This window comes from Amblyomma maculatum, chromosome 8, assembly GCF_055883805.1.
Source record: "Amblyomma maculatum isolate TAMU_Amacu chromosome 8, ASM5588380v1, whole genome shotgun sequence".
In the NCBI taxonomy this organism is placed as follows: domain Eukaryota; kingdom Metazoa; phylum Arthropoda; class Arachnida; order Ixodida; family Ixodidae; genus Amblyomma; species Amblyomma maculatum.
The window spans coordinates 71,859,277-71,879,734 of record NC_139351.1 but is presented as its reverse complement, the minus strand read 5'-3'; the positions used below and the strand labels follow the sequence as shown (position 1 = coordinate 71,879,734).

Here is a 20,458-nt window from a genome sequence, read left to right as displayed (position 1 = left end):
CGACGACACCCAGCTCCCATTTAATGGCTGTCATAGAGAAGCCAACCACTTCTCATCGCTTCTTTGTTCCTCTGTGGTCAAGAATGCATCCTTCGCCTGGTGAGATGAGATGGAGTTTGCTAGAATTCCAAGGGTAGCATGCTTTAACATCAGGAATGGCCAGGTCAGGTCCACCTTTTTTCAGCCCATCTTGAGCATGGTTTTTTTACACTGCTGAAATGGCACTGCCTGGTCCAGCATCTATACTCCTCACCTTGGTTTGGCTTGATTTACGGTGTTTAACGCCCCAAAGTGACTCAGGCTATGAGACGGTTTAGTGGAGGGCTCAGAATTTTGACAATCTGGGGTTCTTTTAACATAAACTGACATTGCACAGTACACGGGAGTAAAACATTTTGCTGGGCTTGCTGATACATAGACTTATGGGAACAAGTTAGCACAAGAGGGACAAGACACAAGACTCAGTCAGCATTGAAGTAACTGACTGTTTAGAGAGTGCAGCAATCTAAAAATGGCGTAAACAGCAAGACATTCACTAGCCAGATATGGTAAACAACATAAGCAGAACAGCACACAAAGGAAAAAAGAAGGCACACAGATTAACCCTCCCGTTCACAATTTTTAAAAAAGGGCAATGCACTCACAGGTTCATTTACATCAGTGAGTACTGACTAATAAAGTGCAAGCATATAGTGAGAGATGCGTTGTTCACGGTAATGAGGATCCTTGCCGCTTTAGCCAAACATCCTCCACACACACATTCTGACAGCCAGATTGCAGCAATGTATTCAAGCGCAGGCCCCAAAAGAGGCCTAAATGCTGTTAGGTAAGGGTTTTTAATAGCATCTGTTACTATTCACCTCAAACGACTGAGCCTCCCAAGTCCCCACTGCAAAGATTATGTCAGCGCACTCACACTACTCGAGATTGTTACAAAAAATTAAGACACCTGAATTCACTGCTGTGCTCCACATGATACCTGCTGTTTGCATGCGGAAAACGAGAAGAATTTTTCATGCGGCTCAACGTCACTGACACCGTTTCGTTAAAGTTAGCAACATGTATGGTGTCATATAAGCTAGGAGACATGCGGTAGCAGTGGGCTCCAGTTTAATTGTGACCACCTATGTTACCTATGATGGCATCGTCGAGGCGCTGCAGATGAAGTTATGTGGTGTTAGGAAGATAGTGAGAGACCAGAAAGCGAGGTGTGATATGGTCCAGAGTCGGACACGACTGAACTGAACTGAATGTTACCTGAAAAAAGTGCACGGACATGGACCATAAAGGCAGCTCCACCTGATTTTTGTGCCACGCATAAATCCACATCCTGGCTTTTTGTCGGCGTGAAAGTTTGTTTTTCTGGCAAAGAAAATGCCTTTATAACAAGCTGAGAAAATTGCATTTTAAAATTTTCCTGCTCGATTCGTACTCGTAACGCCTAGCCCAAAAAGAACTCTGTAATCGCAGTCTTGGTATGAATGAGCGTAGCCACCGAGATCCACAGTTTGTAACTGTTGAGGCACCACGGTTTACCTACAAAGCCAACCAGCGATGGGAACACCTGCATTTCACTTTTCAGTCTCTCCTTGCTTATGAAGCCTCCATTTTAAGCCTAAATAGCCTCCTCTTTGCTATTGGACTGCAATAATCTGTCTATGGAAGCCAACTCGATGCCTCCTGCAGATCACATTTCCCGTTTCGGCAAGCATCTCAGGTGCAACAAGACAGGTGCAAAGCATCATGATCATTGGCGAGAACACACAGATGTCACGAGTGAGGTCGAGCGAGTATTTAGGGGAATCCCCCAAGGTGGAGTAGATTTGTAATAAGAGAGTAATTACTCACTGACATCCACCAAAGTGCAACTATAGGGATACAAAGGAAAGCTATACAGCTTTCTCAGAGCTTTTCTCAGAAACTTCTTAGTTGAAGAAAAATTTGTCCTGGTCCGGAGATCGATCCTGGAACCCCTGCCTTTCCGTGGCAGTCGCTCTACCAACTGAGCTAACCAGGACGGTCAGCAGATCAGCTGGCAAGATGAGTCACAGCTGAGACCAACGTCATGCCAACTCGGGAGTCACTGATCCAAACTACCGAACAACCCAGGTCTTGGCCACCTCAGCGGGAACTGTGCATATTTACTGGGGAATCCAGTGGCTGGTACACTACCAACGATGCAGCAAGTACAATTTTTGGGATCCGACTGTTCAACTCGGCAATGCTGCCTTCTTTTCCACTGGGACCGCCCCCCTATAGTTTGAGAATCATGAGGACACACCACTTGAGTCCGGCTTGCGGATGAAATCATTAAGTGCTTCAGCGACGTATTGGTAAAGAAGAAGAGTGCTGAGTAGACCCAGAGAGCTCATGTCCCAGGTGAACTGTGCACGAAGTACATTGAGGAAGTGCTCAGACTTCTCTGGATTGTCGACAGAAATACGTCTGAAGAAGATAAGGTGGACCGCTTTTTGAAATGAATCGCCTAAGACAGCTAACAGCTTTGTGATCACGAAAGACAGCCTTACTTCTGCAGCTGACAAGATGCAGCAGTGTCATGCATTTGAGGTGCTCAAGTCATGATGAATTTCCCTAAAATTTGGCTGGCTATCTAATATCATAAGTGTTGGCAGCATCAACCTTCCTGCATCTGAAGACATCGTCTCAGTGGTTCCACGGATTGTGCGTGAGGAGTTACCTCTCAGCTACAAGATGCAACTCAAGATCACGTGCACCACCTGTGCTCGCTCCTTCAGCCATGTATAGAACAGCGTACTCTCTGGACTCAACATACTTACGACGAGTGATGTATCGGTTAGGGCGAACATAATCGGGCCCTCCTTTCACAATTTTCCAAACCCCGACATCAATCTGACCAGTATTCCTGCGAAGCTTTTCCACCTGAACAACTTTGACATACACCTGTAGGATATTCTTATTCGGCGCAATCACCTCCATTCTATTCCCTTGATATTCGAGAGGCGCCAGTTACAATTGCAGCCGCAGCAGACACACCTTCCACTATTGTTAGTGTCGCCAATCTATACACGCCCGTTCCACTTCCAAAATGACACACCATGGTAGCCACCTGCTTCTATTAGTCAACTTTTTTTCCCGTACCAAGCACAGCATCACTCCTTCCCCAATGCGACCATGGCGTTCACTATTCCAATCATCGTCACTTCAGCCTGTCACCCATGGGAAACTGGCTGGTGCTAACGATGAATTTAAAGGGCCACTGTCCAGGGAAGGACCTTTCAAGCGAAGGAGCCCAGTCTTTCGATCAGGTACCGGAGATAGTCTGTGCAAAATGCTACAGTGACATGCACACAAAGCAACGAAAATACAAATCAAAGCTCTCTCATGCTCTCCTTCGGGAAGCCAGCTTTTCCACTCCCTGCGCTGGCCCGTAGAGCCGCACCAATGACGTATTTCTCGGGAACGACGTCCATTGATCCGTCTAGCTGTCTGAGGGTGAAGGATGGGTGTCTACCGCTCGCTGAGTGCTTTTCCCTTGCCACGGCCAGGCTGAATCCGGCGGCGCGCGCTCCCTCGCCCATCTTTTTTTTTTTTTCGCGCACGCGGAGGAGGATGGAGAATTTGTCTTGAGGAGGCTAGACAATCGGGCAGGAGAGTGGAAAACCTTTGCGAGGGAAAGGAAGGAGAGAAGCACGACAGAATCGGGTGATTGCGGTGGCTGTAACTGTGTTATTAGTTACTCTTTTCAAAAACATTTTGCGGCCTTGCGTTCTGGGGGCGAAGTCTCACAGTCACCGGGGAAGAAAATATTTTCGACCAGAGGGTGGACAGTGGGCCTTTAAGGTCACTGGACGCTTCGCCCATACCTATTCCAATTTTCGTGCTGAGGAACAAAGTGTCTGTGCGTGTGAAGAATGTTAGAACAACTGCTTCGGTAGACACTGGTGCCGTTGTGTCTGTAATGACACTTTTGTTTAGGAATCATCTTGGCCGGAGGTGATGTTTGCATGGGCCCAAGCCACCACTTTGTGCAGTATTGGGGGCTAAGCTTTAATTCCTGTAGGCTTTTGCTCGGCCTCTATCAAATTGCGTGCCACAAACTTCGGGACCAAATTTGTTGTGTTACCTTACGCCATGCATGAAGTCATTTTAGGCATCGACTTTTTGCGCGAGTGTGGCACAATGCTTGAGATCGGGGCCAATGAATTTCCCGTGCAACAACACATGGCTGTCAGCCTTAGTAGAAAATCCGCTCTAGCATCTCGACGTCTTGCTTTTCCTTACACAAGATGTAGTCTTGCCAGTTCTGACACAGACACACACATTTGTTGAAGAAAAATGTCTTGGTCCCATGTGTTATCTTGGACGCTGGGGGTCATTACATGCATGTGTGAGCCCTGAACACATCTGTACAATCTTACAGCTGGTGGTGGTCCTGCAGCTGAGTCTAAACTGGCGCAATTTGAAATCAATGTACCAGCGCTATCCTGGAACTTCAGTTGCCTCCGAGCTACTCCTGAGATGCCGGAATATTCTGGCGAGTTGCAGACAATGATCAACAAGCCACTTCCCTCTAGCAATCAATATGTACTGCATGGCATTCTCGCGTTTCATGTTTTCGTGTTCAACATTGCCAGGATGGTTTTTTTTTTCCTTCTGTGCCAGAGTCTCGCATGCAACATTCAGACAACACAGGGAATGCCAGCCCCATTCACCAGAAACAATATACAGTCTCTCCAGCCAAGCGAATGATTTACGATGAGGTCCAACAGATGCTACACAGAGGAGTCCTTAGGGAATCTTGCAGTCCATGGGCTATGCCATCATACTCATCAACGAAAAGGACAATTCGTCGCAATTTGGGTTGATTATTGCTGCTTAAATGGATGTCTCTACGGATGTCCATTTACAATAGTGACCGATAGTCATTCCCTATGCTGGCTCATAGGTCTTTGCGATCTATCTAGTTGTCTGGCTTGTTAGGCCCTGCGCTTCCAGGAATTTTTCTGTCGCTTACAAAAGTGAATGCTGCCACAGTGTTGCTGACTGCTTGCCACACTGTCCATTGCCACTCACAACTACCAAGGAGCTGGACTTCAAGGGGTGTTTTGCTTCGCTTTTCATGTCGTTCCCGAACACAGACTTTTCATCAAAGCAAAAAAAATGACCCCACATTGCAAAACTCTTCTTTGCAGCCCAAACAGGAGCATATTCAACGCCATCCATCATGCAATATGGACTCCTGTACAAGAAGAATTACTCAGTCAATGGTGCATCCGTGCCTTTGGTTGTCCCGAAATATCTCCGCAATGATGTACTGCATGTCAGGCATGACGATATCACATCAAGTCACCTTGGATTCTCCAGTACACTGCACAGATTTTGCCAGTGCTTCTACTGGCTGAAACTGTACAAGACCAGTCAACACATCGCCAGCTGTGATCGATGTCAACATCTCAAGTCTCTCACCACTCCTCCTGCAGGCCTTCTGCAACTGGCCAAGCCACCATAAGCGTCGTCAAAAGTTACCGTCAACTTAATAGGACCCTTTTTCTAAGTTTTCAGAAGGACTCTGCTACCTGAGATATGTGGAGAATGCCCTTCTCACATCTGCCAAGGCAAGTGATGTGTTGTCTTTTATTCTGCACTCTGTTATTCTACACCGAGGTTTTTACTACTGAATGTAGCAGAATTACTTTGGCTGTGAGGCGTGTTACTAACATCACTCTGTGCCTTAGTACCCACTGACCAATGGTTTTACTGAGTGCACGAACTGCGACCTCACCAACATACTGTCCACGTATGTCACATCAAACCACTGCAACTGGGATGTCGTGTTGCCATTCATGACCTACGCATACGACGTTGTGAAGCTTCAGGTCACTGGGAAATCCCTTTTCAACCTGATGTATGTCAGGGTTCCTCACACTTGCTTAGACACCATATTTCCCTTCTCATCTCATAACAACCCTTCAGTCTACCTGGTGGTATGTCGGTCTGAAGAAGCTCGTCTCCTGGCCCATATCACACCTTGTCCTCACAGCTCCACTTCAAATAACACCATGACGAGTGTCATGTTGAGACCAAATATGCTCTTGGCGATTTTGTGTTGCTTTAGACAGTATTGCGCAAGTGTGATGTGTGTTGCATCGTGAGTTCTGTTTTGGTTACATGGAGTTCTTGTTTCGATTTCGTGGACTGGATCCGCACTTACATGTTTCTATGTGTGCTCGTCTATTGTCTGTCTTTGGTCACTTGAACTGAGCACACAAATATGTGTTCGCTCATAGACAGGCGCTTTCTTCATGGGCCCGCCGACTGACTCTCGGCTCCCTTCATCACGGCTGCCCCGGCCAATACAACAGCTTGTACTGTAAGTTTCTGGTTCATATACTTTGACCCTTTTGTTGTTTTGAGTTAACTGAGTGATCTTAACTATGTGATCACCAAAGTTACCACGAGTTCATGTGGCTCGTCTCAAGCGCTGCGTCTATCATCTGACTTAACTTGCTCAAGGAGGAGCTCCGCCTGCCATTGAGGAAATTGTCACATGCCATGCAGTGACTGATCTGAAAGAAGTGGAAGTAATTGTGTGCATAGAAGAGGAGGCTGAAGTGCAAACCATGTTGGCCTGGCTGCTTGCTTAGCCTCTAGTTCATCTAGCCTTCACCTGAATAAAAATGTGACTAAATATAGATGGAATGCAGAAGCCAGATCATTTCTCCCTCCTAAACTCCATTAAATCATCCAACCTTTTTCATTCATTTAAGCCCTCCCTCATTCACAACTCCATTTATGCCCTATTGTAAACAATGTTATAAAAAGCAGACAGTTACTTCAAAGATGATGACGACGTTGTGGCCAGACCATTTGGAATGGCTAAACAAAAAAGTGCTTTTATTCTTAATTCAGAGATACTCTGATTTTCCCAAGGGCATTAAATCAGGCTGGGAGCCGTACAATATTGAAAAGAAAAAATATCATTATTAGCAGCATGCTTGATTAAAGGACAAATGATTCCATGGTTTACAGTTCCCACAGAAAAGGAGTAAGCATAGAGGCTCATTCTAATATTACATCACGATGGAGTTTCGAAGGCATAGTGACGCCAACTGACAAGAAAAAAGTTGGCTGAGTAGTATTATTATTAATAAAAAGACTAGTGCATTTAACACACCAACTAGCCCAGCTTTCTGCCTTGACTGCATTAGTATTATTACACAGGCTCTGCTTATGCTAGAGCATGTACGTCGCCGGCTTTCTGCATCAGCTAATGGTTTGTTCTCTCTCTTTGTGGGCATGAACAGACTCGTCATGCATCATGTATACCGCTGGGAGCTGGCTATAATGTAACATAAAAACAAGAAGTCCTAGCGTGTACCTTCATTGAAACATGCTAGAAAGAAACAATACAGTGTGAACTGGGCAACATGGCTGCAAATGCCCCTTAAAGCAGGCCTTCAAGCCAATGGCGTCGGCCACTGGTCATAGATGATAGCAACATGGACTCATGGTTAATCCCCCGCACATGATAGGATAGTGTGCCACTGAAGGCAGGTGCAATGGGATTAACCACAAGTTCACTGCTACATAACGACAATTGGCCAATGCCATTAACTGGAAGGCTTCTTCCAAGGGACATTAGCGATAGACACGAGCAGTTTTTCAGGCATCTGCAAGCTGGCTTTGCCTCAAAGGGCTTGCACATCAATTGCCTACAGCTACCAATATTGTCGAGTCCCACCGCCTTTTTTGTGAAAACGACCGACATTTGGTACTCAATTGGAAATCAGCAGGCCTTGCTACTGCCTCAATTTGGATTTCCTTAAATGTAGCATTTTCAATATGTGTGTGGTACTGAGTGCAAATGTCAGTCCAAGCCCAGTGCTTGTATAATGACAGGCAGCTGAGAAATTCTGGAGAAAAAAAAAAATAATGATAATAAGTGACCAATATTGGGCACTTGAGTAGCAAAATGCATTACCATGTCAGCAGTAGGCGAATGTTTCGTATTATTCAAAGGTACGCGAATGAGGTGTGTGTGTGTAGCAGGTAGACCCGACGCGCGTGGCCTACCTCTTGAGAACAACAGACACCGCTGCGATGTCTTGGAAGAGACAACCAGCGACCGCTTGCAGGCAATCCTCAGACAGGGTACGGGGGCCCGCGCGTGGATCTAACATGTATTGACGGCGATATCCCGCTTGCAAATAGTGGGAACACTCACCGGGGCAGCAGAGCCAGCTTCTGCTCGAGCACTGTCTCCAGCCTGAGCGCCTTCTTGGTAAGGTGGTGCTGTGGCCCGTAGAAGCGGTAGCAATTCTCCAGGATGAGCCGTAGGTCGCGCACCACCTCGGTGATGCCCGGATAGGCACATGAGTCCAGGCCCTCGCGCACCCGGCTGAGGCACATGGGCTGGCGCACGACGCGTTGGTAGGCCGGCCGCAGCTCGACATCAGTGGGATCCAGGAACGGAGCGCTGTACTTTCGGCATGCCGACGATCCGAGCCAGTCGACCAAGCGCCGGGCCGCCTCGAGCTCGGGGGACTCGGAAGCACGTCGCTCTTCCTCCCGCCGCATGCTGTCCGGCATCTGCATAGTGTAGCTGTGCTCGCCGGTGCAGTGGTCGGCCGACAGCACGTCGATCACGTCGTCGTCGCTGCCCGAGTCGTCCTCATCGGCGACGTCGTAGCTTCCCGCGTCGGAGCTCGGCTGCCGCTGCTGCTGCGGCGGCAACGGGCAGTAGAACGTCGCCGCATTCATTGCGCGGTCGCGGGCCGAACTTTACTGGGGCGGACAGGGGACACTGTCGCCGCCGACAGCACGGCGGGAACGGCCGCACGAGGCGGCTCTCACCGGCAAATCAACGATCCGAAGTGACAGCGGGTCTTTCTCACCAATGAACTGCGCTGGCCCACGGCACGAAATCAATGGCACTTTGGGGTCTAGTCCTGCTTCGACGAGGCTTGGCCGACGGACCCGCGAGCGCACAATAGATGGGACACCATGCCGAAGCCGCGCGCACTTCAGCCCACCGCGGTGGACGCTCGGCCGTGTGTTGTTCGCCACTCCGAGCTTCACTCAAAGGATGCTCGCGGCATCACCCAAGCACGGCTGCACACATGCTAAAAAAATGCTTTATCGATTTGCTCGCAGCGTCTTCGTACTCGAGCTTCCGGATCCGGATCCTGCGAAGTCGAATCAGCTGCCGGATTCCAAGCCACGCGCTTCGAAGCGGCTGCTTTTGAGCCAGCAAAAAACGTAGTATAAATTTATTTTAACAAGTTCTTGCTCCTGCGGAAAGCAGATTTTTATAAAACATAAGTTTCTTGCACGTTACGTCTGTGCGACTAGCAAAAACACAAAAAGACCGATATCAAAGTTTGATGGTTGGGACATCGTTGAGATCAAAACTTGTTCCTTTTCCCGTGGTGGCGACGATCGAGGTCGTGGAGAATATGGCAGGAGTTCCTTAAAGTACAAATTGCCAATGAGTTGATATGCGTCTGTTAGTTTGACGCGGTACTTGTACGCTCTCTTTATTGGAAAACGCCGCGTAAGTAGGCTCCTTTTGTCGCTCGACATTCCTCTCTTTCTCATTAAACTGCCGGCACAGCGAGTGCTGCAAAGGGGCCGGGTATTAGGCCTAGCCAGAGCTCGGTGGTGTGCCGTCGCTGCGCCGATTACTCATGCAGCCGACGAGCCGCTCTTCGCGTCGCCCTGTCGCCGGCGGGCCTGGACTGACCGGCGCTTAGCGTTCGATTCATCCGGCGTCGGCGCACTGTCCACAGACCGCGGTTCGATGCGCGTTAGCCGCCGAGCGGGCCCCTGAGCCGACGTTCAAATCCCGAGCGCTGCTACTGCTGTTTAGGCTGTCCGCAACGCCCATTCAGTGTTCAGCGGGCTGCGAGCGTCGCCCGGGGGGTCTGTTCCCCGCAGCGTCGGCAGCGGAGCGTGCTGCGGCGCCGGTGCAGGCAGGTGTTTTGAGCCCCTCCCTCCCTCCTTGTCGCTTCCAGGATCGCGGCCCAGTGTCGGCGGCAGTCATGGGGAAGCTCCTGTCCAAAATTTTCGGGAACAAGGAAATGAGGATCCTCATGCTGGGCCTCGACGCTGCCGGAAAGACCAGTATCCTTTCTCGGCCCTATGGGACAAAGTCGCCCTTCGTGTCCCGCGGCCAGTGTGCATCGCTGGCCGTCCCTTTTGATCGTACCCGTTCACCCGAACGGCGGCTGCGCCTGCTCGAGCGACTCTGAGAAACGAAGCGGTGGCGCTTATCGGCTGACGCATTTTGCGCCCGGAAACCGCTTCCGATGGGTGCATTTAGCTGTCCGGAAAGCGTTGTTTTTGGTTCGCGAAGAGGTCGGGTGATGTCACTTGGTTTTTATGAGGCCCTGCAGTTTGCCAGCACCTGTGGGCAGTGCCTCGGTAACGATTGGCCAGTTGCCGTTGGCAGTTGGGAATTTAAAGGCGTATATTTTCATTCATTCATAATCGCCCGGTTATGTTTATTACCTTGCCGACGGATAGATCTTTAGTCTGCATGCATGATCTGGTCATTTCGCTTCGTCACTCGAGCAGCGCGGTTTCCACTATGCAATCAAAGGCCAAGCTTGCATGCAGTGCTTTTGTAGTAGTACCACGCATGATTGCTGTTTTGTGGTTATGATATCATAGGTGTCATGTATAGCATGCTGATTTCACTGGTTGCAAATTGTGGCTGCAGCATGTGTATCACATATAACTTTTACCACCTTCACTCGGTTCTATTTGAGTGTAAAGGTTCCATTAGTAAGACAAGTATTTTTCTAGCAACTTCTCGTGACGTCTCATCAACTAAACTAAAAAGCTGTGCCGTTGGAAAATGGTAGTGCCAAGTTGTTTCTTTACTATTGAAGCATCATTTGTGATTCTCACTCCGCCACAGTGGTGAGGTGCACTTGACTGCTGTGCCCAAGGAGGTATAGAGCCCCGGCCGCGACGGCCTCTTTTTTGATGGAGGCGAAACGCAAGGCGCTCATGTGCTTTTCGGTGTCAGTGCGTGTTAAAAATCTCTGTGTTCTAAATTTCCAGAGCCTTCCACTGCGGCATCTCTCATAGCCCGGCCCGCCTTGGGACAATAAACCCCATAAACCAAGCCAAACCATTTGTGATTCTCATAGGTGATTAAATATGTATGTCCACGGCCGTACTAAAATTTGAGCTACACTGCAGGTGGCAATGAGCAAAGATGTTAAAGTCATATTTTATTGCAAACTCATTTAAAACCATTGCGCAGAAACACAATGCCATATGTTTCGTTGTAATGTAGGAAGCAAAGTTCGGAATAGCAATATTTAGGCTGGAAAGTTACTGTGAGCATGTGAAGGTTTTGTCCAGGGTCTGAAACGATAGCTGAACCAGTACGCAATGGTAAATTGACACGAGGTTGGCACTAGAAGATTATCCACATCCACAAGGGCATCATTCTTGAATGTGTTACAACAAGCCTCATAACTATAATTTGTTCTTGTTATTCTTGCATCACTTGGTTATATGTGAGGCATTTCCTTTTGAAAACTGTTAAGGTGATAGAAGCTTGTAAAACATTTCCACATCAATACAAAAAAGGCATTTATTAGAAGGGGAGCATGCATCCTACCCACTTTATGTAACCCCTTTTATCTCGTGCTTTGTAAGAAATGCACTTCACCTGTCCATCATAGCTTTGCTGTCATAGTTTTCATACAGACTTTTCTTCCTTCCCACCTTATGTCCCTTTCTACTGTGACCTGCAGGATGAGCCAACATCATCTAGCCCACACGAATGATTTTTCAACGTTCACTCTGCCCATTGCTCATCTTGTTCCCACATACATACAAAGGTGCCTCTGTGCCAAGACACCATGTGACTTTGAAAGAAATGATGTGCGGTGCTTGAAGTGCGCTTGCACTGGTTGTGAAGTGCGGGTGTCGACCGACATGCGCCTCAAGTTTTTGGCAAAGTCTCTTCGCAGGAACTCTTCAAAGCATGCCATCATGCTGCCACATGGGAGATCTTCTTTGCCTGTTGTTGGCTGCTTCGATGGCTGTGTGTGTTAGTGGTAAATGGCTGATCAATGCAACCGTGTGCCTCGCACAACATTCTTTACTCGTTCATCGTTGCGGGCTGCAGCGGAATTTTCGACGCGTTTGCAAGCTATGCTGGCATTGGCCAGGTGCAGTCAGCGCAGACGTGAACTGCAGTATCTACGGGAACAGTGATGTGCAGATGGTGCCTTTGGTGGTATTGGGCTTCTTTGCATTGGTGTAGAGGTATCTGCGCTGCGTGTTGTTCCTTGACCTTGTGCCCCTGCCAGCCATCCTGTATAAGCTGAAACTGGGCCAATCGGTCACCACAATTCCCACAGTGGGCTTCAATGTAGAGACTGTCACGTACAAGAACGTCAAATTCAACGTTTGGGTGAGTGGTTCTACATGTGCAGTGCAGTTTGAAGCTTTTTATGATAATGTAATTGTAAGCATAACGCATGTCGCCAATAAGGTTATTATGTTCATGTTAAACTCTTCCATTTGCTGGATTTTTTAACTGTTACAGTGCTCTGAGAGATGGGAACATAGCACACATTGCCAATAACATCTTTACGTTCATGTCAAACCCTTAAACTTGCACACAGAGAGATGTTTTGACTAATTTGTTTAATTAGCTTTTCCAGCATTCTGAGAGATTGTTAGCGTGGAAATACCACAGGTAATGTTGCATGGCACACGGCTCAGTTTTTATTGCGCTTCTAATTAGCTGGTTTGTAGTTGTGACTAATCAGTTGCAGGTATCTGCTGTTGATAATATTCAAGCCCCCCTCAACTACTCCTAGCCATCGGTGAACTGCTTTATCTGCACACATTGTGCTGCTTCCTCTCTTGTCAAGGTTGTGGCATTTGTGTGTGAGGGATGGACAGTCAGTGGGGTGGTGCATCATGGCACTGTTGCAGGACGTCGGCGGCCAAGACAAGATTCGTCCCCTGTGGCGGCACTACTACACGGGCACGCAAGGACTAATCTTTGTGGTGGACTGCGCCGACCGGGACCGCATCGACGAGGCGCGCCAGGAGCTGCACAAGATCATCAATGACCGCGAGATGCGCGACGCCATCATTCTGGTCTTCGCCAACAAGCAGGATCTGCCTGATGGTGAGTGGCCTCTCCCACCGGCACCTACTGAATTAATTTCTTGTGACTCCATTGGGGCTGTAGTTGCCAGTTTTACAGATGCTGAGTGTCCGGACACCTCAATCGTTAGGATAGTTCCACACAGTATTATGTAACGTCATATAGTTGAGAGGGGTGGGGGGATTCCACGTGCTTGATTTATCGTTGTCAGGTAAACTGCAGAACTGAAACCTCTCTCCCTGACCTCTAACCTTTTCCTGCCGCAGCTGTGGCTCAATGCTGTGCTTGAGTATTTGAAATTCATTTTATTTAGTGTCTAAATTCTTGCATTTGATTGGCCGACTGTGTTTGATTCATGGTGAACGGCTTGCGACTGAAGCCAGCAATGGTTGAAGGTTGTGTTTACTGTCCGTTTTTTCTTGTATTCTTTGCACTGTTTGCAACGATGGGTATCATGTAGGAAAACACTGTGACGTCATCAAGCAAGAGCGTGCAGTGCATAACAGTATAGGTGGTCGTGATAATTTCTGGTAGGCACTGGGAAAAGGCACTTTGTCTCCTTGTGACATGAGGCTGCAAAGCTGAGAATTTAGAACTGCATCATCGGGGCTACAAAATTATGGCTTCATGGCACCTCACTTGTTTCCTCGACTTTGCACACACACACGCGGAAAATAATGCTCATCCTCTTATACCACACACGGTGGGTACGGTTGCAGTAGCCAGGTCGATTTTATTTCATTTGTAGGTTAGGTATTCCAGTGTTCTGTGTTTATGAAGGCACATAGTCAATTGTGGGAGCCATGCCGTGGTTGTCAATGTCGGTCCCCGGAAGCAGTGCTGATCTTGCTTCATCTTACCAAAGAAGGACAGCCTGCGAAGCTGCCAACTGACTTTGTCCCCTCCACATAGTCGCCCTCAGTTTTATGGTTTGAAACGTAGGGGTACTTTCATACTGCCAACACACTACGGACTAATTAACATACATACACCTCGTGCAAAGCGACGGCCACGCCACTGGTGGCGGAGTTGAAAGTTAATCCAGGAATGGAACCGGCCGCGCTATCTGCTAGCTGTGTGTTTCTATGCAGTCCTTGCGTCATGAATTCATTTTTCTTCGGCATTTGCATCATTGCATAAACAGCATCCGCTGTCAGTGTACTGTGGCGCAAACTGCGGGGCATCTACAGCGATAGCTTTTCCTTGGCTAAATGTTCAAAAGGTATAAAAAATGCGCTGGAGATTGTATTTACTTGTACCAGCTCAGCTAGCACTATGGCCTAGAGCGTACTGTTCGAGCTCACTTCGCATTAACATATCGCTTTTCATTCCCGTCTCATATTTTGATATAAATAAGCATTTGAAATAATATTGGCTCATCATCGTGAATTTTCTAAAGATCACTATTACTCGCGTCTAGGTAAAGGGAAAATAATGTATGTTGGTTACTGAGTAAACCTTTAATAGTTCATTTACTTAGTGCAGTGCTGCATATTCTTATGGCACTTAATTTTTGAAGCCATTAATAGGTCCTGAGTGCAAAGCAACGACGGATGTGATGAGCGTCAGATACGAAATTTAATGAATTAAACATGGTACTCCAAGTGCATGGTACATGCATTTAATGGCCTATAAGCCGTCCTTGTTAAGAGCAGCATATCCAATGTTTTGTTTTTTGCCTAAGCGCATAAGCTTTACATGGCGAAGATTGTAAGTGCTCGCTTTGTCCCGTTTCACCCATTTTCGTTTCCGTCTGTATACATTATGAAACGTGTCATCGTCACAGTCCAATCCGTCGTTATGTCTAAGCCCATTTTATTTGTCCTCTCGAACAGCTAAAGAAACAAAAAAAGAGGGAGCCCTTACCAGTGCATAGCTTTACCAGGCTTGAAGCCAATTAAAAATAAATAAAAGGGAGCAAAAGCTCACTGTGAAAATAAAACCTTTCTTTAAAGAAGTTAATAAAAATGATAGCAATAGAAAAATAAAGAGGTCAGAGTCACAAGATGGTCTATGCTGGCCTAAAAAAAAAAAGAAGGAAAAAAAACTCAAGAAGGTAGCATCCTGGAAACACGATGAAAACAGGAAACGAACCGGAAAAGCAAAATACAGCAGCAAAACAACGGATATACAAATTGCCGGCAGAACCTGCTAGGCAAATCCCACCTGCAGTCAGCAACCACCTCAACCTCTCAACCTTAGTGAATATACAAAAAATTAGAGTGCACTGAGAGAGACAGATGTGCAGAACGCAAAGCCATATGAAAAAAAGAGAGTGTGGAGTAAAATAGTAAGCGGAATAATCTAAAAAAAAAATAGAAATGAAATAGAAAAAAGAAATTTGGGTAGAAAATAGAACTTGACAGTCTTCTATGGAATTGTATGGTAGGTTCACAAAAATCCATAAAGAGAAACAAACTATGATAAGAAGGAGAAGAATGAAACAAAAAAAAAAAAATGAGTGGAAGTGCTGATAAGCCAAACACAGTGGAGAGAGGAAGAGTAAGAAAGGTATAGCCTAGGCAAAACAAAAGAAAAAAAAAAAAAAGGCTTTAGAACCTAGACTGAGAACCTTTTTTCAGTTACGGAGCTTCCTTGAGAAATTTAGCGTTAATGTGGGCACATCAACTCCTCCTGATTTTTCCATCGAGATTTTTGGTTCACAGCGAACAATGACGGCATCGAAGTTTCTGCGATATGGGACTGTTAGCGACATTGCATTAAAGCCTTGTGAATTTGACTGATGAAGCGATATGCCTCTAAGAGAGCTATGAGAAATTGTGGATTGTATTAATGCTAATGATGAAATATTGAGGAAGTTATTTAGGGTGAAAAGAGTCATGTTGAGTAGTAATAGGCAAGGTGGAACCGTCGCATCATGCACATCAAGCAGTTTTTCAGTCACTTGTATACTTCCATTGCATATGGCATGTTGGGTAGCTGTTTGCCTCACTGCTCGGCAGCACAGTTGCTATACCTTAGGTTTCTGCTCATGGCATTGTCATACCCTTTTTCGAATGGTGTCTGCCTTCTTGCTTCTTGGGAGCATTACAGCACAAGTAGGCATGGGAACAGCAGACTATATGTATATACTATACATATGTATGTGTGTGTGCAATTGTGTGCGTACATTTTGGCAACAGTCAATCAAAATTTTTAAACATGGGCTTTTGATATGCTGAGATGGATTCATCGGCATTACAGTACCGGTGCTGGCTGACATCAAAACAGGGGAATTGGGCTAACTAATTAGCTAGTTAACTGAAATTTAATAATTTACTTTTTAACTGTTGCACTTGGATGCTTGATCAAATGTTGCTTGGAGAGTTGTAGCTGGCTGCTGCTGCCCTGTCGCGGCTTGACTGTAGAGGAGCGAGAGGCAAAACAACCAGATTTTCCGCTCTCTCCTGCCCGGCACGCACCCCACCTTCTTTGCCATGTCCTTTGGCGAGCCAATGACAGCCCCTTACCAGTGATGTCACACGTGCCTGAGGACGTTCGTAGGCAGTATTCGCTCGAATGACAGGCACCAGTAGTGGTAGCCGTGAGTCGTGGGAATGGCAGTTTTAAAAAAATCGTTTGCAAATGATCAGCTCACTTTGGGGACTCTTACTTGGCATGCACGCTTGGTGACTTTTCCTCTAAAAAATGCAAATTAGATAATGCGATAATGCAAGATAGTTTCTCGCGGCATTGTGCTCTCGGGCTAGTCTTGCCTCTTGGACTTTGCTGTGCACCCCACTGATGCCATGCTAGTACACTGTGAGAAGTTTTCCGCCACACCTAGTGCATTCCGTCGTGCATCGGTTCTCACGGCATCATTCTCGGGCATGCCCTCGTCAATAACATCGGTGAATGTTGCTTCGTACCAGTAACACAGTCTGCGCTATACACTTTCAAAATTGGAGCACTTTGCGGGAAAATATACGTTTTAAAAGTAGTCGTGGTTATTTCTCTTCAAAATACTCTCCCTTTGCAGTTCGTCATTCTCATTAGTGCTTTGAAGTAACCATAGTTTCTTCCATCAGTCCCCTGCTCAGCGGGAAACAGCTGAAAATTTATGCCTGCGCTCTTATCAGTGCAAGCCTGCATGTTCTGTTCCCTCAGGCGTGGCTAACGAAGTGTTCACACAGGGACCAGCTTGAATTCGAGTTCTGATTGGCCGTGTGGTGCTTGTGTGTTGTGGGTAAATTGAAAGCTGTTATACCGCTCCTGCTGCTCTCCCGTTAAAACTCTGCCGCCATACTTTATTTCCCCTTTTTCCTCTCTCTTTTTTCTGTCTCCTTTTCTATGTATATATGTATATGGAAAGGTGTTAGCAAAGTTCCTCTTAGTTAAAAATGTCTATTTTGTGTTCATAGTGCGTTTATTGAGCAAAGCTATTTTATGTGCCTTATTCCAAGTTTCGATGGTGGGCTTCTTTGGTTATCCATGTCTGGCTTCCCTTGGGTCAGCAGAGTTCGGAGCCGCCCATTCGTTTTTTTCTGGTGTTGCTCCGACCACTTCTAGTTGCTGCCAGAAAGGGTTCATTTTTCTCTGGTTGGGCAGTTATCGGGCTACCTCTTGGCGGCCAGACACACAAGGTGACGATTTTGTGCTGACTGCTCTAGAACAGTGTTTCTCAAATGGGGGCCCTGGGGTGCGCGAAACAATTTTTAGGGGACGCAAAACCCACACTCACAAGAAAAAAAAGATGAAAGGTTGTGCGTTAACTCTGGCCTGTCTAGACACAGTTTTGCAGGTTTAAAAGCACGGAGGCTCAAAGCCAACTGAGGGGGTGCAGAAACGGAAAGCACATGCGAAATAGAGACGGGGAGTGGGGGATAGGTCTGTGGCGTTTTTGGTGTCAGCATCAGCGAAACTGTAGCTCTGGATTCACTGCTGGACGGGGCTGCACTGCAATGCAAAGTATCGCTGTGTCTGACAAGCCAGCGGCATGTGTTGGGAGGAGTTGGATCCCTTTTATTTGCTCCAGCAAATGAGTCTGCAGTCTGCGGCTGCCCTTTGCTACTTTGTGCCATTTCTTTTTGCACCCAAGGAGAATATTTCTGCCATACGCATCCATTGCAACAACACACTGCCACACACAATGCAGCAGTGAGCAACACAACATTGGTGAGAATCACCATTGCACCTTGTCGCTGTGGTAATATATAGTATCGCCATCTGCTATTAACATTTTCTCAACGCTGGCCAATTCCGGTGGCTGCCAGCCCTTGTGATCAAACTGCCTTAGGCAAATTTTCTGGCATCCAGGAGGCTGTCAGGCCCAATATGTAACTGATGCGAGTGGAGTTTGTGCAACCTCTTTTGTACTGTGTTGCACCCTTTCATGCTAAACTAATCTCTTGCTCTCTGAAAAACTTTTTTTAATTGTTCAATTGCCCCTGCTCTTTGTTCATTTAGGTAGCCAGCTGATGGTAGCGTTTGGGAATGTTTGGTTATGAAACAAAAAGCCAGCCTGACTCGAGAGGTGGGAAGGTCAGAAGAGGGGTAGTAGTATGACTCTTTCTTTCCCCTTTGGAGCAGAACAAAATGCATGAAGGGAGAAAGACGTGACAACAAAAAGCACCATGAGCAATGTTTCTTCCCTTGTCTTTTATCTGAGGTGCACCATGCTATTGAAGTGCAAGTGCTCCCAGTTGTCCAAACTCACTATGCCTTGATTGTACTAGAATGATGGCGCTGTCTGAATTGCATTGGCTCTCGCACTTCTCATGACCGTGTGCGCCCTCCACGTGTGTACCCCACAGCCATGAAGCCACATGAAATCCAGGAGAAACTCGGTCTGACTAGGATCCGAGACCGCAACTGGTATGTGCAGCCCGCATGTGCCACGACGGGCGATGGCCTCTTTGAGGGTCTGACTTGGCTCACCTCCAACCACAAGTCCTGAGGCCAGCTGTCACGGAGTGCTCGCAGAAAACCGCCACGTTGCGGCCAGCGCCATCTCCGCCGCTGTCATCACTATCGCCAACACCAGGAGGCTGGGCTGACGCAACAACCAGGCTGGCTCCCAGGAGGGGAGCCGCCGCTGACTAGATCAACTCGGCCACCTCTGTGCCATCCTCACCGCCTGAAATCCAGCCACGGCCTTTTCTTGTTTTTTTTCCCCCACTGCTGCTTTTTTTTCTCTCATTGTGTCACGTACTGCTACTGTAAAATACAGTCTTTGGGGGAGCAGGGTCTATCCCTGTACCCCAGCCCTCTTTTGTTCCAGGGGTTTGGAGAAGATGCCTGCACCAGTGCTTTGTGTCTCAAGGAGCCACCTGTCTGCATCTCTCTTTCGTTTTTCTTTAGCTGTAATATATACACGTGCGCGCAAGTGCTATTGAGACAGTGAATGCTGCGGGCGGTGGACACTCATGTTTATCTTCTCTTCCTTCTGCGGTGGAGGGGGTGCCTGCTAGGGGTTGCCCTGCTTTTAGGATGTTGGGCCACACGCTGCATAAGCTTGGGAGGAGGGGACAGAGACTCTCAAGTGTCAGAGGTTAAGGGGGGGGGGTAGCAGCGCTCGTTCCCGGTTGGACTATTTGTGCACCGTTTCAGGGGAGTTCCACGAATGCAGCACTGTGTTCACTTAGCAAGAAAGGTTAAAACACAGCACTCACAACTGTGTTTGCACCACCAGGACACATGGAGGGGGTAAATGAACCCCCCCTGGAGACTGCGGGACAAAGTGCTCTTACGGCCGTGGATGGCACGATTCCGAGGATAGTGCTGGGGTGCAGAGTTGGAGGTGGTGCGCGCTGTTCGGTGCAGACCTTTCTTCTCTGCCCCCTCGCTGTGGCTCCCTACCTCTGTGGACACGGGCCTCGCTGTGCAGGCTGGCAGGGGCTGCTCCGTTTGTGCCTTTGGGTGCTGCGCAACGATGCAGAGCTCTTGTGTGTGGAATGTCTGGGCTGCGAGCGGGGAGGGGCCGACCAGCGGAGGTGTAGCGACAGCAAGCAGAAGCCGCTTCCCGCACTAGTCGCGAGGGGGAGGGCCTCCTAGTGTCACCAGATTTTTGTGTCACACCTTACCACTACCAGGTTTTAGCAACAAATGGGCTGCCTTTGTTTTGTATATTGTTGGGTTGTACATATCAGTTTTGACCAGCGGGCAAATAAAACTTTGTTCCTGAGCCTTCCGGCAGTGGTTTCTGATGTTTGATGTCACGTCTGCATTTGAGGCAGTAGTCAGTAGTCCAAAAGCCCCAGCATCTGTCTTCACATTCAGTACAGCATCGGAGGCGAGGGTGTACGCAGTTGTACGAATGACCTTGTTGTCTACAGTCTCTAGTTGAGGTAAGTCATGACACTGGATTTGGAACCCTAATCAGAGCAGACTTCT

General features: G+C 47.6%; 2 protein-coding genes across 2 annotated transcripts in view; one reads left to right on the top strand and one right to left on the bottom strand.

Annotated features, from left to right (window-relative positions):
• Positions 1-9,184, bottom strand: part of LOC146181485 (uncharacterized) — a 28,532-nt gene extending 19,348 nt beyond the window's left edge. Inside the window, exon 1 of the mRNA XM_084576549.1 lies at positions 8,207-9,184. Within this exon, the coding sequence (XP_084432675.1) occupies positions 8,207-8,742 (536 nt within the window). The 5' untranslated portion in view covers positions 8,743-9,184. The remainder of the gene's footprint in view (positions 1-8,206) is intronic.
• Positions 9,185-9,388: 204 nt separating this feature from the next.
• LOC146181484 (ADP-ribosylation factor 6) lies at positions 9,389-20,249 on the top strand. The gene is made up of 5 exons (XM_084576548.1): positions 9,389-9,535; positions 9,996-10,104; positions 12,315-12,418; positions 12,949-13,147; positions 18,880-20,249. Exons 2-5 carry the CDS (start codon positions 10,023-10,025, stop codon positions 19,020-19,022), a joined length of 528 nt encoding a protein of 175 aa, XP_084432674.1. The 5' UTR covers positions 9,389-9,535; positions 9,996-10,022; the 3' UTR covers positions 19,023-20,249.
• The last annotated feature ends 209 nt before the right edge of the window (positions 20,250-20,458 follow it).

What these genes read in the sequence shown, in the direction of transcription:
- LOC146181484 (XM_084576548.1), top strand. Translation starts at nt 10,023, where the DNA reads ATGGGGAAGCTCCTGTCCAAAATTTTCGGGAACAAGGAAATGAGGATC. An exon ending in CGACGCTGCCGGAAAGACCA is followed by an intron (nt 10,105 to 12,314) that starts GTATCCTTTCTC and finishes TGCCCCTGCCAG; the next exon opens with CCATCCTGTATAAGCTGAAA. An exon ending in ACGTCAAATTCAACGTTTGG is followed by an intron (nt 12,419 to 12,948) that starts GTGAGTGGTTCT and finishes GCACTGTTGCAG; the next exon opens with GACGTCGGCGGCCAAGACAA.